Here is a 16,154-nt window from a genome sequence, read left to right as displayed (position 1 = left end):
GAAGATCCAAATGCATGGAACAGAAAAGCAACAGTCCTACAGTTCATACACAGTAAGGACTGAAGATGGACAAATCCTCAGAAGAAACCGCCGCAGCCTTCTGAGAACTCAAGAAACATTGCAAGAAGATGAACATGGAACAACCCGACGACAACTACTAGTTCTTCAGGATACAGGAAGTTCAGGTTAGAAATTTGAAAGCATGTGAATAAAGGACTAGCACAAGCTACCTGTTCATTAATAACTATTAGATTTCATTATTGAAACATTAGTGAACGATTTTCTCCAACTCGTCCTTTCTGCTTTTCACCTGCCATCCATCTTAAATTTCGCGCCTCATCAGAATCACGTGACTGCAAACAAGCTACTAACAGAGAATGTCTAATATAAACAGGTTTGAACAGGCTCTGCTACTAACATAAATTCTCTGCATTAATGCGTCCAGAGAATGTCTGGTGCGTCTCTGAATATGCGTTTCCGGTCAGGTGGGCATTGGACCTTGCCGTGCTAGTGTGGCCATGACGACACGTGCAGCGCCTCAGTTTCTGCATTTTCCTGAACACATCAACAGAGGGCGGTGTTGGACTGAATATGCTTAATGATCGGGACAGAAAAAAACGGCTTTAATCGTCGTTACGCTAGAGGTAACCAACGACATACACAGTTTAACATAGCCTACATTTTAGTCTCCACCGTTTAAATATAAACCACCATTTGTATTTATTTTTATACGTTCATTTCTGTCAGGGACTACATACAACTCTGAGACGAAGCTCACAGCTCAGACTTCATAATGACCTCAGAGTTTGTCATGAGAGGTATTTTGGCCATCCTATGATTCCTATTTAGCTAACATCCTTCCCTCAGGCCTGGTGCTTCACTGCACCCACTTGATTTGAGAGTCCCTGCCCGGAAGTGTCCATCAGTCAAGCCGAATGTGTCGTCCCTGTGGGGTGTTCCTGTCTCTGCAGGCATGCTCTGCCCAGAGATGATATCGTTTATTTAGCCGCGGTCAGGGGCTGGAGAGGCCAGGCCCGTGAGCGCATGGAGACCCCTGATAAAGAAGACGTATGATGCAGGGAGGTCTCCAATCACACAGCTTTATAGAACATTGCCTTTTTTCTCTCCAGGCAGCGCTATCACTCACGGTAGTGTTCCCTCCTTCTCTACTCCCCCCCCCCAGTCCCCTCCTCCCCCCCAGTCCTCTCCTCCCCCCCCCCCCAGTCCCCCCCCCCCATACTGTATTCAGTTTGTTGTCCTGGAGGGAAGTTCTGACTATGCTTTAGCCCACCAGATGTCAAGCTAACTTTTGGTGATTCACAAATATAATCGAGAAAAAAATACTTACTGATGAAACAAAAACTGTGAACCATGTGGTCCATGAGGAACACTAAAGTCAAAGGCCATGGCATCTTATTAAATTCCAGATATGATTTCTCGCTCTTATTTCTGTTTACATCTGAGTCACTATCTGAGTCATTTTCCTGTGGATGAAAATAGAATATTATGGATTTATTTGGGGGAGTTGACAAGCAAGTTAGTTTCAACACAGTTAGACAAAAAAAACAGCAATACCCAAAGTCCAGTACATCACAAATCTAATGTGATCTTGTCTTTCTTTCTCAAATTCCACAGTATTTTAGACTCATGGCAGTTTGGGCTTACTGGACTGAGAGGGTGTGGTAATGTAGCTCCTGGGAGCCCCACCCCCCCAAACCCTTGTTTAGGGGCTCCACTCCATCCTTCAAAGACAAGACAGCAATAGACTGGAGCAGTGATTATGTTTCAGGACCTCAGTGTTGAGGTCCACGCCTGTGCCTAGGTGCAGGGTATTGTGTGTGACAGAGTCCTTGTGTGGACTAGTCTTTAGTACAGTTAGAACAAGCTGTTTTGACAATGCCAGCACAGCTCTACAGAGCCCCCAGGGGCTAGTTTACTCTCTGCTCTCTGCCTGGTCGCATCATTAGTCACTCTTTATCCAGCCACTCACTTTCATTCTAATTAGAACAATGTTGTAAAGAGCTTTCGGTGCCGCGCATCTCTCGCCAGGAGATAAACGACCAGGCAGGATATGAGGTTCACCACGAAGCCTACGGCTGCACTAACTCCTCCAACAAACCCTGTTATTGGTCGCTCTGTTTGGGTTTCTGTTTTAATCAGTATAAACCGACTGGACAGTGAGACATGCTCTCCTGCATCATTGTGATTAATATACCTCCTGCTTCTCCAGGGGGCTGGGGAGCTGGTGTGCGATGCACCCTCGTTAACGTCCTCGGCTCTCCGTCTTAATGCCACCATGTAAATCCCCTCCAGTCCAGCCCTCTTTATAGCAAGGTGAAGTCAATCAAAACTATCTTTTATTGATCTTCTCTTCCATATAAGCTTCCTGACCTTGGAAATAAACCAGAGACGCTTTTTAAAATGTCACAGGGCTAATCTAAGCATTTGTTCCTGCATTAGGCCACCCAGTTTGTGTTGATGTTTCTAACTTGTCATCAAAATATACCTTTACCACAGCCTAGCGTCCAAATCTAAAATATTTCTGTTTCTTTTGTCTGTGGGAGATTTGAGGATTGTGCGTGTTGGTCAGGATTTTGGCAGTGTTCCTTATCGTAGGCTACTCACATGTTGACAAATGTGAATTAATCAGACATTCTACTTAATAAACATGTCAATTGAATGTGTTAGTGTTAGCAACTCCAACACTAACCCCTCCACACAGCAGACAGCCAGAAGGGTTGGTGTCTGGAAAGTAATTGACTCTTCATGCGTTCCAGACCCTCCTCTCGTCTCACAGTCCCTTAAGCCGCACCTGAAACTGTTTCCTTCAACAAATATTAATAATTTTGCCCTCACACACTTAGAAAGCAAACAAGATGTGTTGAGCTCCCTCGTCATCTAGAGTGCATCTGCCAGCAAGTCCTGATATGACTTTGCTTGCAGACACACATCATTAGATGAGCAAGGGAGTTCTTATTATTTTTAATAATCTGCTCCTTTTTGCTGCTTCTTAAGCCCAGGAGATCTGCAGTCTGCATTTCCTCCCTGTGTTCCATCCCCTGCTTCTCCACCCAGACCCTCTGTGATGGTAGTTAATGTAGCTGTCGCCAGCACACTTTCTGCTGCCCCAGCCTCAGTTCTGTGATAATGATCCCTTGTTTTAAGGTGCAGCAGCACCCACCCACATGGTTGGCCTGTGTTGATCGCAGCTTCTCTAATCATCTCTGTTGACAGCACCTTCCACCCACTACCTCAGCACACAGCAGCCTGCGTCCTGGTGATGGGATCTGCACTGGCTGGAGAGGTTCAAGACTCTCGTCTGTGTACAATGTTTTCACAAGGTTGAGAGGGATTGTTATTTTTGAAGAATAGGGCAATCAAATGGTTAGAATGTAGTGCATTACTGAATCTATCTTGCCCTTGTCCAGTCTAAAATAAAAAAACGAACATCAAAATACATGTTGGATAAACAGTTAAACCTTTTAGAAGAGCTCTGATCATTATTGCTCAACTGATGTTTCTTCTTCTTGTACTGTTAGTTAAGGCTTTGGCTTCTGACATGAGGGAAACCATAACGATCTACCACGTGTTGTTGGCATGTTGTGTTGACTTGGGGCTCATGTTGTTTATGTAGCAGTAGAAGAAGCTTTTACATGCTGGCTGTAACACCAGACATTCGCTCTGCGTTCTTGTAAAGATTGTAAGTCATCCCGCAGTGCTTCATGGGCTATTAACTCAGTGAATTTGCATTCAGTGAGAGACTTGAGCACTATGTCACTCTGACGTTTATTCCTGAGCAGTTTTCTGCTGCAGGATCATGTAGCGCGAACACGTTATTACAGACTCACTTATTCAGACTGTACGACAGACACAGACATTTACAGTGACATCACTCATGTCTGCAACAATTCTCTTCTGCACTTTCTCAGAGTGGGATGAAAGAAGGCTGTTGACAAACACAAAAACTAAAGGTTTGTAATAAATAAAATCTCATCTCTGTGGGTATCACAGATACCCACAGAGATGTTTCAGCTCAGTAACAATCATCAATGATCCAAAACCTTTTTGTGAAACTTTTATCAAGAAAATAAATAAATCTACCTTTCAAAACGTTTGTTAATACTTTTTTTCCCAAAATATTATTTCAACCATGCCAATTTCTTCACACACATCTTTTTTTTACAAACATGTTAAATATGTTTTGGTCACGTTTGGACAGTATGGTAGAACATACAGACCAGTATTACAGACCAGTATAGTAGAACAGTACAGACCAGTATTACAGACCAGTATGGTAGAACAGTACAGACCAGTATGGTAGAACAGTACACAGGGACTAATGGCTCCTGTTGTGTGTTCTCCTTCAGCTGTGGTCCGGCCCTGACAAGCACACATTTCAAACCACATTTCACCATCTGTCATTCACATCAGTCATGGTTTGAAACTGAATTCCCAAGCTTAACAAAATGGTTACTGTTGTGTCTGGTGAATGAGACACGGTGGAGCCAAGCTAACCAGGAGGAGACTGTTGTAGGACGCCATTCACCTGGTGCTGACCACAGGGTCTCCTTTAGAGAGCTGCGAGATCTGAACCTGTACGGCTGACTGGCTGACTGGTTGGCTGTCTGGCTGACTGGTTGGCTGATTGGCTGACTAACAGGAACCCTCATTCAGCTGATTCATTCACAGTCAGAGCAGATCCAGGACCTGGTGTTTCTGATCTGCTCGCTTATTAAACACCGGGCCGCAGTTTTGGTGGTCACATCTCCAGATCTGGGTGTGTCCTGACCCCATCCTAATTGATCCCTGACTCCATCCTCTCTAATAGAGCAGCTGTTTGCCATTCAGACTCTCCAAGGTCACAGGGCTACTTATCAGAGTAGGGAATTCAACCTGCTCAGAGTGAGGCTTGTCTATGCTCAGTGGTTTTGCTCAGAGGTGGAGGAGGAGAGGGGGTGGGGATGGTAGTTAGTGTTGCACTGCAGATAGGTTGTATAAAATACATTGTATAAAAACTGTATTCAAAATGAAAATCTTGACAGGCCTATGTTCCTTTTTTGCCACTTGTCTTTATTCAATATTCACATAAGCAGAAAACAAGCATTACTCGTCACGGAAGACCCATCTATGCAGCACCTCACGTGGCCTACTGCATCCATCTTCCTCCATCCAGTGCTTTTATGTCACTCGTAAAAAAGATATAATAATCAGAAAAAACATCCACTGAAATTAGACAAATAATTACCCCTGGTACCGTCAGTTGAACATTCAAGATGAAGCTTTTCAAGTTAACACCTGCATGTGATTAGTGTGTTCGCTCTGGTTGCGGCTGGATGGAGCGAGCTGCAAGAATTGTCGCTTGCAGTCGGAGGAGTTGAAAACAGAGCCGTCGAGTCGGACGTGGGTTAGGGTTAGCGCTTACCCTAACCCGGACGTGACCTGGTTCTCCAGGTGTGCTGCGTTGGCGTCAGTCATCATGGCCAATCAAGTACGTGATGTCATCAGTGTGAATCATGAATCACCGTCTTTCTACCAATAGAGTATTTAGTACACACCTTTAAAGTAAAATACTGAACGTAAAAAACGAAATCAATTGATATGCATTTTACACCTTGAAACAAGAATAGAGATGATACTAAACTCCAAACACACTGAAGAAAGAAACCACTATAAAATAAATATCTATTTAGTCTTCTATATACATGTGTGTCCGGTCCTCTGCAGAGGGTGTGATGCAGTCCAGTCTTGGTGGCAGGTGTTACGTTGATGATCCAGGCTTGTGTTGATGGATATCTTCTGCCCAATTTGCCAAATGTAGAATCCTAGAAGGATTACATTTTTATATATTTATCTAAACGAGTATTTGTAGTACGCAAGAGGCCCTATTATGTAAATATGTCCTTCTAAGATGCCCTAGCGTCCATATTTCTCAGTCTGTGCAAGGAGTCTCTCCCTAATAGATAGTAGTTTGACAGGTACTAGATAGTTGCTGTATGAATGTCCAGGTGCTACAGCTCCTGCCAAATGAGTGGTGAGTATCTCAGTAAATGAGTGGTGAGTATCTCAGTAAATGAGTGGTGAGTATCTCAGTAAATGAGTGGTGAGTATCTCAGTAAATGAGTGGTGAGTATCTCAGTAAATGAGTGGTGAGTATCTCAGTAAATGAGTGGTGAGTATCTCAGTAAATGAGTGGTGAGTATCTCAGTAAATGAGTGGTGAGTATCTCAGTAAATGAGTGGTGAGTATCTCAGTAAATGAGTGGTGAGTATCTCAGTAAATGAGTGGTGAGTATCTCAGTAAATGAGTGGTGAGTATCTCAGTAAATGAGTGGTGAGTATCTCAGTAAATGCAGTTCTCAAACCTCCCCCTGGAGATAACCAGTATTTATGACCCTAGAGGCAGTGCTGCCTCAGCTCCCACACAGCCCTGACCCTAGAGGCAGTGCTGCCTCAGCTCCCACACAGCCCTGACCCTAGAGGCAGTGCTGCCTCAGCTCCTACACAGCCCTGACCCTAGAGGCAGTGCTGCCTCAGCTCCCACACAGCCCTGACCCTAGAGGCAGTGCTGCCTCAGCTCCTACACAGCCCTGACCCTAGAGGCAGTGCTGCCTCAGCTCCCACACAGCCCTGACCCTAGAGGCAGTGCTGCCTCAGCTCCTACACAGCCCTGACCCTAGAGGCAGTGCTGCCTCAGCTCCCACACAGCCCTGACCCTAGAGGCAGTGCTGCCTCAGCTCCCACACAGCCCTGACCCTAGAGGCAGTGCTGCCTCAGCTCCTACACAGCCCTGACCCTAGAGGCAGTGCTGCTTCAGCTCCCACACAGCCCTGACCCTAGAGGCAGTGCTGCTTCAGCTCCCACACAGCCCTGACCCTAGAGGCAGTGCTGCTTCAGCTCCCACACAGCCCTGACCCTAGAGGCAGTGCTGCCTCAGCTCCTACACAGCCCTGACCCTAGAGGCAGTGCTGCCTCAGCTCCTACACAGCCCTGACCCTAGAGGCAGTGCTGCTTCAGCTCCCACACAGCCCTGACCCTAGAGGCAGTGCTGCCTCAGCTCCTACACAGCCCTGACCCTAGAGGCAGTGCTGCCTCAGCTCCTACACAGCCCTGACCCTAGAGGCAGTGCTGCCTCAGCTCCTACACAGCCCTGACCCTAGAGGCAGTGCTGCCTCAGCTCCTACACAGCCCTGACCCTAGAGGCAGTGCTGCCTCAGCTCCTACACAGCCCTGACCCTAGAGGCAGAGCTGCCTCAGCTCCTACACAGCCCTGACCCTAGAGGCAGTGCTGCCTCAGCTCCTACACAGCCCTGACCCTAGAGGCAGTGCTGCCTCAGCTCCTACACAGCCATGGCGCCCTCAGATCCACCGACCTACCAGGGTTCAATACCGGTCCGATAAAGAGGAACTGTTCTGAGTTCAACACCCATGGTTCCTAACTGCTAATCTATCTGTTCGGTCCTGATGACCGATCTGTGCAAAAGGCTCATTTTGTAATTATTTGTTGTTAAATCCCAGATATGGTGGATCCAAATGAATTACGTTTGAGATCCTTTTTGAAGTAATCTGATGTATCACACAGGGATGTTGTGTTTGAGGAAATCCCAAAAGGAATTTTCACGATAAATCTTCCACACACAACTTTTCGCCACAGTGTTTAGAATATGTGAAAGGGTGATTGGTTACTCTTTAAAACAGTCTCTTTTGGTTCCACGTGTATCACCAGGTTCCTCATCTGCTAAATAAATACATTAAAATGATGTAATACATTAAAATGCCTAAAAATGGCACAGGTTAACAACTACATTCACTTCTAGCATTTCTCTGTTTCTATGACAACACAAGCTATAATCTGTGAATGGCTAAGGTTCTATTCCTGTGTATCGTCTGGTTGGACCGTCACAAGTAAGGAAAAGTATTTATCAGTGACCATCAAAATGGCTGCAGTATTACTCAGAAACCCTAACCCTAAAGCAAGAACAGATTGTTCACAGCTTTGTCAACTGAGATTATAAGAAAAAACATTGAATAAAGTTAATGCAAGATACATCAAAACAAGGAATACCATTTATGTCCCTAACAACCCTGTTTGATAAGGAAACGTGTGTGATCGCTGTCTCACACGTCCGTGCGGGGTACCACAGAGCTAGTCCCCGTGCGGGGTACCACAGGGCTAGTCCCCCAGACAGATCTATACACGACCCAGCAGCATTACCCTGCTCACCTGCATGAACCCATCACACTGCTAATCATCATAGATCCCTGGAGCTGGGATCATTGATCTGAGTAGAGTAAGAGGGTTCAGTGAGTGTGTGTAGGTGTGTGTGTGTTTAAGTGTGTGTGTGTGGGGGGGGGGGGGTTGACTGAAGAAGGCAACGTAAGCACTCATCCTTCAAAAACAATCTGTGCTGTAATGAGACCTTGTAATGTCCGCCACTTCAGTTGTGTGGGTGGGTGTGCGTAGGGTCTATGTCAGAGCGAGGAGGGGGGGCAGCAGCAGGGCCAGGAGGGGGGCCAGGAGGGGGGCGGGGGCAGCTGAGGGGTAGGGCCTCTTCTTCAGCCTGGGCCCGTTGCAGAGCGGGGTGCTGCAGCAGGTGATGCAGACCGAGTGAAGCTTCCCGGTGCAGAACTGCTGGTACCCCGATGATGAGATGAGGCAGGCAGCCGACGATGCACAAGATTGCCGGTAGTGGATACCTGGCATCATGGAGGACACACCGTCAACACAGCAACACGGCTGATCTACGGGTGTTCTAGAGAGTTGTGTTCTACTGTGTTGTGTTCTAGAGAGTTGTGTTCTACTGTGTTGTGTTCTAGAGAGTTGTGTTCTACAGTATTGTGTTCTAGAGAGTTGTGTTCTACAGTATTGTGTTCTAGAGAGTTGTGTTCTACAGTATTGTGTTCTAGAGAGTTGTGTTCTACAGTATTGTGTTCTAGAGAGTTGTGTTCTACAGTATTGTGTTCTAGAGAGTTGTGTTCTACAGTGTCGGTCAAGGACATCATCACTGTCCTTCTAGACAAAAGGCTTGTTTCCAGACCTCCTACCTGCCTCTGATCATGTGTCTAGATGCAGGGCCGTGAGTACATGAATTACCAGATGTTCGGACCACGGTTAAAACATACTCAAAAACATTTGTTTAAAATATTGCCCTGCTTCGAATATTAAAACCTTCCAGAGCTGTGACAATGTGATTAGTCACACAGAGGAACACACTGGACACAAACACCATGAAGGTGATCTTCTACATATGGCTAAGAAATGTTTGAGGCAAAAACAAAGTTAGATGCAGAGAAGAAAGAAATAGTAAACAGTTAGAAGACCTGCAGGTGCGAGTTTGAAGTTTAGAACATTTTAAACTCTAAATAAAGTATTTATTTTGTTGCTGTCAGACAGGCAATTGGTAGGTGTGAATGTCTTGTCAAGTCGAGACAAGCCATCACATTGAGAGTATGGAGGCAATTACTCTGCTTGATTACCGCTATTACATTTGACAGAACTAACAATACATTTACTGATTAATCTATGCTCCTTTCTTGCCCGTCAAACACAGCAGTGCAGCTGTCCAATAACCAAACTGTCTCCAGAAGAAAAAACAAAATCAATTAAAGGGAAACTTAATCACAGGAGCAAGTCTCGTTTGGTGCACACGCATGCACACACACTCACACACACACTCACAGACACACACACACACACTCACACACTCACACACACACTCACAGACACACACACACACACACACTCACACACACACTCACACACAGACACACACACAGTGTGGTTGTGGGAAGTTTAGGACATCTGGAGCCGAGTGCACCAGCTGGGCGTACGCCTGGGCATAACGCTACGTCCCACGTAGAATTGAATGAATGAATCCTTCTACTCAACATTGCCTACCATCCTCCCGGACCAGGATCTCCTTCTGGCAGGTGTCCTGGACGTTGACGGTGCAGTTGACGATGTATTCGGGCGTGGAGCAGTCGCTGAGCCTCACCTCCTCACACTGGTAGCACTGGATCTGCAGAGCTGGGCCTACCAGGAACAACACAGGGTCACACAACACAGGCCTGACAACACACATCACACCACACAGGCCTGACAACACACATCACACCACACAGGCCTGACAACAGGGAGTCAGTTGGCTGAGCGGTGAGGGAGTCAGGCTAGTAATCCGAAGGTTGCCAGTTCGATTCCCGGTCATGCCAACTGACGTTGTGTCCTTGGGCAAGGCACTTCACCCTACTTGCCTCGGAGGAATGTCCCTGTACTTACTGTAAGTCGCTCTGGATAAGAGCGTCTGCTAAATGATTAAATGTAAATGTAACACACATCACACCACACAATCCAACACTGGAGAACACAGCACTCCAGGAACGGTCTGTATTACAGACACATTGAACGGTTTTGACATCTCAGCTACCAGGCAAGGTGCAACAATAATCATATCTAACAGCTCAACTACAATATTACAGCAAAGTACAGTGCAGCAAAAATAACATACAGAATCCTAAGTGCAACATCAAACAATGTTGTGGGTGCAGTCTGTTAAAAGACAGTGGCAGAAAACAAAAACTAGACTAGCACCGGTCTCTTATCTATAGCAACCGACAAACAGGGTGTATTATAAAGAGTCTAGGATCTTTCTGTAAAGGGTGAGGGTTGTTAGGGTACATCATCTTGGTAATCACAGGCACCACAATCAGAACCATCTTACCACAGTGATTTAAACAGATTACAGCAATCAAATCAATCTGTTCAAAGTCAGTTTCATAACTGTTCAGTGAGCAGCTCACGTAGAAGGAAAAGTATTGTTGTGACGGTGACCTGCGGTACGTTACTGGAACGTACCTGGAAGTCAAGAACATGTGTACATACACACATTGCCCTCCACACCACACACACACCGCACACACACCGCACTCCACAGCACACACACACACACACACACCACACACACACAACCACACACAGACGTACTTTCACAAATTTTTAATGTTTTAATCCAGGCTTGTTACTTAAGTTTTTATCTGTATTTGGTGGCATGATCAATATTATTTCTTGTCATGTGCCTTTTTTCATTTCCTGGCAATCACGCACTAAAAAACTAATCTAGTCTACTAAACTACTGAGCAAGGCAGAAGGCAACAAGAAAAATTGCTAACGTTATGGATGTCGACATGACTGAGAATAGGTATCAACCCATGGCCATATATGAGGGAGATGTTCGAAATTGTCGGCTTCAAAAAGGATTCCTGGCGAATGTGCTGCGTGTCTATAGTGCCTTTTTGTATTAATGTATGAATATGATGTGAGGTCCAGTTACCAGCGTGACTGGACACTTTTATCTATATTGTCTGAGCCCATACTTCCATAGACTACTTTAAATTGAGTGAAAAATAGTAGTCAGTACTTCAACTTAAAACTTATTTTAAGCCTATCTGTACTTCTACTTGAGTAAAGAATATGTGTACTTTTGCCCTCTCTGCTGTGGGCAACATATGGCCAGTGGGAATTAAATGCATTTTCTTAGATGTCCATGCTCCAAACAAAATTCTAATATTGGCATCAAAACTTTGCTCCACAATGTCCATGCCGTCTCAGCCTTTTTATCATTGGTTCCCAATGGGGGCGATGGTGGCGACGTAGCGACGTAGTACGTGTGGGAACTTTGATAGCAGCGACGTTACCTTTGTAAACATTGCATTAGCGCATGTGACGTGTGACCCGTCTGCAAAGCTAACAATCACTGCCACCGCTACGCCATACGTCTGCCATTATGTGGCATATGTGTATGTTAGCTATAACCGGTCTCAAGTTGGCAACCATAGCCTAAGCTAAGTGGTTGGCTAGCTATCAATGGGGGAAATAATGAAAGTTCAATAGTGTGGCTATTTCAGCTAGCTAGTGGGCTGTATTGGTAGAGCCCTGAACAGCCAAACTTGTTTTGTCACTGACTGGTCATTGAAACGAGTCAGGAGTGGTTTCATTTAATATTGAAGAATTAAATTAATTATAATATCTGGGTTTGGGTATTGTGTTCCGAATGGGTCTTGATCTTGAAACTTATTGGTTAGTTGCAACTTTTAATTGACAATAGCCTATAACACATGTTAAGAAACTTGACTTTAATCCAAGGATCAACCTCACTTTTCAATTTGAAGCGTTAAATTTTAACACTATGGGTAGCCTATCCTCCAGGGGCGTAGCCAGGACATTATTTCAGCTCTGGACAGTCTTTTAGATTGTCAAAAACTACTATTTTAAAACTCACACACTGCATCCCTCAGAGCAGCAGTTTTCCAACGGTATCCAGTGGTTAGCTGCTAGTCTCCATTGAAGCGCTGTCAGAATGCAGGTACGTTGGTTTGCGTCTTGTGCTGTTGATGGGGGCGTGGCCCAACATGTTGCGAATATGGGGCTGGTAGCTTAAGTGACAAATGACAATATAAGACGACTTTATAAAAAAAATACTAATGCATTTTTTCAGCTTTATACCATTTCTGTTCAGGAGCGTTAAAAAAAAATATATTCTCTGACCAATGGTGGCTGTGGCCCCCCCTGGCCACCACGTGGCTATGCCCCTGCTAGCCTCACTAGATGATAATACCGGCATGGCATAATGAGCTAGCTGCCTTATCTACCTAGCTATCCACATAATCAAATCTTCCCATTTCATGCTATGCTAGAATAATCACCATTCGCCAATCACCAGCTTCATGTTCTTAACTTTTCACCTATAGTCGGAGCATCTGATTGGTAGAGCGAATTTAACATAACACTACTGTAAGAACATAGAAATACGTTACCGGTGCGCACCAGCTTTGAAGTTCAATAAGACTACTTGGTATGAGGTAAATTAGTCTCAGTCAAGCGGTTGAAATTAGCAAGATTTTTTAAATTGAATTATGGATAGGAGGCATACGGTTAAATGAACAATGGAATTTTGAATGGCACGTGTGTTATGCTTTGCGAGAGGTGCTAACTAAAGTTACGTTAGATAGCCACATATCTATAGATAGATAGCTGCAATCGATTTCTCTGTGTAGGCCTACCAGAGGCATTGTTAGACATAAAACTGTACTGGGGCACAGGCCCCTATTCATATCCCTTTTTTTCTTCCAAGCTTGCTGCACACAATGCACTACTAGGCTATAGAAACTCCCCTTGCTTAACCCAGTAACAGTTCAGGGACCCAAATACAGTTTTTTTGAGCTTCATGTAATATTGTTTTTATGTTTTAGTCAAAATAAGATTATTGGTAGGCCTATCATTCAGAAACTATCTTTAATTTTGTAATGTTTTCTTAGCCTACCTCAATTCTGAGTTGTGTGCCGATTCCGACATCTGGACTTCTGGTGTGCGTGTTGCAGTGGCTATTTAGCAAGCTCAGAAGAGTGTGCTGACATGGAATTCTGCGGGCATCGGTTTGTGTTTTCGGTTAATTGGGATATGGCGTTAATTTTTTTACAGGATTATCAATCTAAATGAATGCACTGTCAAATAAAGTAAATTGTTAAAACTCAAACTTTCGATTTTACTGGGGCACAGCAGATTTATACTGGGGCACGTGCCCCGGTAAAAAGAGTCTAACGACGCCCCTGCTGTGAAGGCTACCTTAGCAAAAGTAAAATGTTCTGTCATCTCATTTCAGCATAATGCCACCCCACAAAACATTTTAACCAGCCAATATGTCCCCCCAATGTCAAAGTCAATCCTACGCCCTTGTCAACCCCCAAAACCGTTCAGCCGTGACTGCCGGCGATCAAACCCGTGTCTGAGACAGTCCTGCCGTCACCCAGCACCCCATGGCTCACATCCACCTTACCAGCAGACCAAGAGGACAGAATCAACTAGAAGTAATAACAAGGGCAACTTTTTCATAGAAACAAGCTCGCAAACCACCACGCCTACCGAAACCCCAATATTTATTTGCTCGCAACTACCGGTTTCAGGTCATTTATTCACCGAGACAGGTATTACTGCTTTAATTATTGAAACGGCAGCAGTCATGAATCACGACCTCTGATAGCTCCATCGAGCACAAATTCAATTGAAATGGATCCTAGACAAAATCATGCTCTTATTAGGCTACTTAAAAGCGAGCGAATGATTTATCAAATCTCCTCAGCAGCGTGATCTCACATAATGTATACTGTCTAGTGAGCGGTGCGCTGGGAAATGCCTCAATAAGGACATCTGCTTTATAGAGAGAAGGTTCCGATAAGGTTATTGTTCGCATGCAGTTAAGACCCGTGTTCCGGTGCTAAACAAATCGTTTTATGCATGCCTGGAGTTAGATATTTCACAAGGTTCAACTTTAATTCAATTATTCTATTATTATCTGTAAATGGTTTATGCATCTTTTATTGAATCTTTCCTAAAGAATAAAGACACGTTAATCTATAGGCTATACTGTAGGTAACATTATTTAGGCAAGAAGCTTCCCCACATGCGTGCGGCAGCTTCCCACGCTGTCAGCTGTTGATTCATCCTGTCCTCGACTAAAAAGATAATGTCTCATTTGGTAGGCTATAGCACGAAATAAATCAGGTAGAGTAAATCGTTTAGTTTGTATGTGTATAGCCTACATCTGGCCATGAATAGCCTACAAGTAAAAAACAAACAGGGGTGAAGTCCGAGTATGAAATCGTTCTTGATATAGTGGGCTACAGTTTGCGATGCACTAGGAAACACGTTCGTTAAATCGTTAAGATTTATGCTACGTTAAAAGAAGAAATGTAGGAAATTGTTTAGTTAAAGCCTATATAACACGTTCACGTTAAATAATCCCACGAGAACCCCACGAATAAGACTTACGGCAGCAACTGTAAACCGTTCCTTCTTCACCAACCATCACTTTTTTGTCGCTACCGGTCAAGCAGTTTAATGTACAATTTGTTCAAATTAATTAATTGGTAAACAGCCATCAGTTAATCTGGGATGCGCGCTCGAGCTCTTATCCTCGGCAGAGCAGTTCGGCTAAGTGTACCTGTCGCAGGAAGCGCTGCCAAGGAAGTTTTTCATACCTGTCTGGAGATGAATTCCAAATAGAGTTGCGAAAATGAGAAGCCGCATCCTCTCCCAATTGATCCGTTGGAAAACATTAGACCAGGTGAACTTCAGTCGAGAGCGGGACCCGTGGAGGCATCGGTGGATGAGGTGCGGCGGTGAGCGTGGGTCCTGTAGAGGTACGACTTCTTCGTGCAGTTTGAGAAACTGAACGGGCACAAATGAAACGGCAGACACGTGACGACAAAATCCTGGTCCCCACCGTCTAAGCGCAACGCATTAACTCACAATATTACAATGATCGACGCTTACGAGCGACGCTGACCCTACTATTAGCCTACCCTACAAAAAAACGACAATAGGCCCACTCACAAATTCTCTCAGATTTGTGATTTGTTAAAATGTAGAATGAAAGGGATGGATAATGAGGACGTCAGTCTTAAGTAGTTTAATTAATTACTTCTAGTTATTACTCATTAAAGGACACATTTATATCAATCCAAAATGAAACCCCATTACCAACTCTGACCCACCGTTTCATAAATAGGAACAACATACAAGAAAAGTGTATTTTTAATGGAAATACTTTCTCAAATTTATTTAAGAAATTATAACAGAATATAGCATTAAAGTCTAGAGTAACAGTAACAAACAACATTGCACATAATTACCAAAGTAACACCGCTGGAACAATTTCTCCTTATGAAGGAACAAAAACGAAACGAAAGACAGAGGTGAAACATGACATTACTATCCTGCGGGAGGTAGGCTACAAAGGCAAGGCATGAATACTCTACATTTAGAAAAATACACCAGGAGACTCTCTTCATACATATTAACAGTTTCATAGAAAAGTTTGAACTACCAAGCGAGCTCGTCAGCACCAGGGTTCAGATGAGAGGATTTCAGCTCAAACACGAAGATCAAGTGATGGAGGTGTTAGTATTTAGCTCTTAATAAACACCAAACAGAATTCCATGAGCATGAACATTTTCATAAACAAACACATTTAGCCGTTTTTAAACAGTAGACTCACAGACTTGATGGCAAAGACATTATTTGTTTAGTAATATTTGCAGAAACCCATCAATAATGCCCCATCTGATATTAAATTAAACCATTTGTTTAAACACAACAAAATATAC

The 16,154-nt window shown here is 44.2% G+C and overlaps 1 protein-coding gene across 1 annotated transcript; it reads right to left on the bottom strand.

Annotated features, from left to right (window-relative positions):
- Positions 1-8,463: 8,463 nt before the first annotated feature.
- Positions 8,464-15,075, bottom strand: LOC136966372 (ly6/PLAUR domain-containing protein 1-like). Its single transcript, XM_067260872.1, has 3 exons — positions 15,027-15,075; positions 9,895-10,029; positions 8,464-8,693 (listed from the first exon to the last, which is right to left on the bottom strand). Exons 1-3 carry the CDS (start codon positions 15,073-15,075, stop codon positions 8,464-8,466), a joined length of 414 nt encoding a protein of 137 aa, XP_067116973.1.
- Between the last annotated feature and the right edge of the window lie 1,079 nt (positions 15,076-16,154).

The sequence above is a fragment of the Osmerus mordax genome, chromosome 22, assembly GCF_038355195.1.
Source record: "Osmerus mordax isolate fOsmMor3 chromosome 22, fOsmMor3.pri, whole genome shotgun sequence".
Classification (NCBI taxonomy): Eukaryota; Metazoa; Chordata; class Actinopteri; order Osmeriformes; family Osmeridae; genus Osmerus; species Osmerus mordax.
The sequence above is the reverse complement of the archived record's forward strand: the minus strand, read 5'-3'. Positions and strand labels throughout refer to the sequence as shown.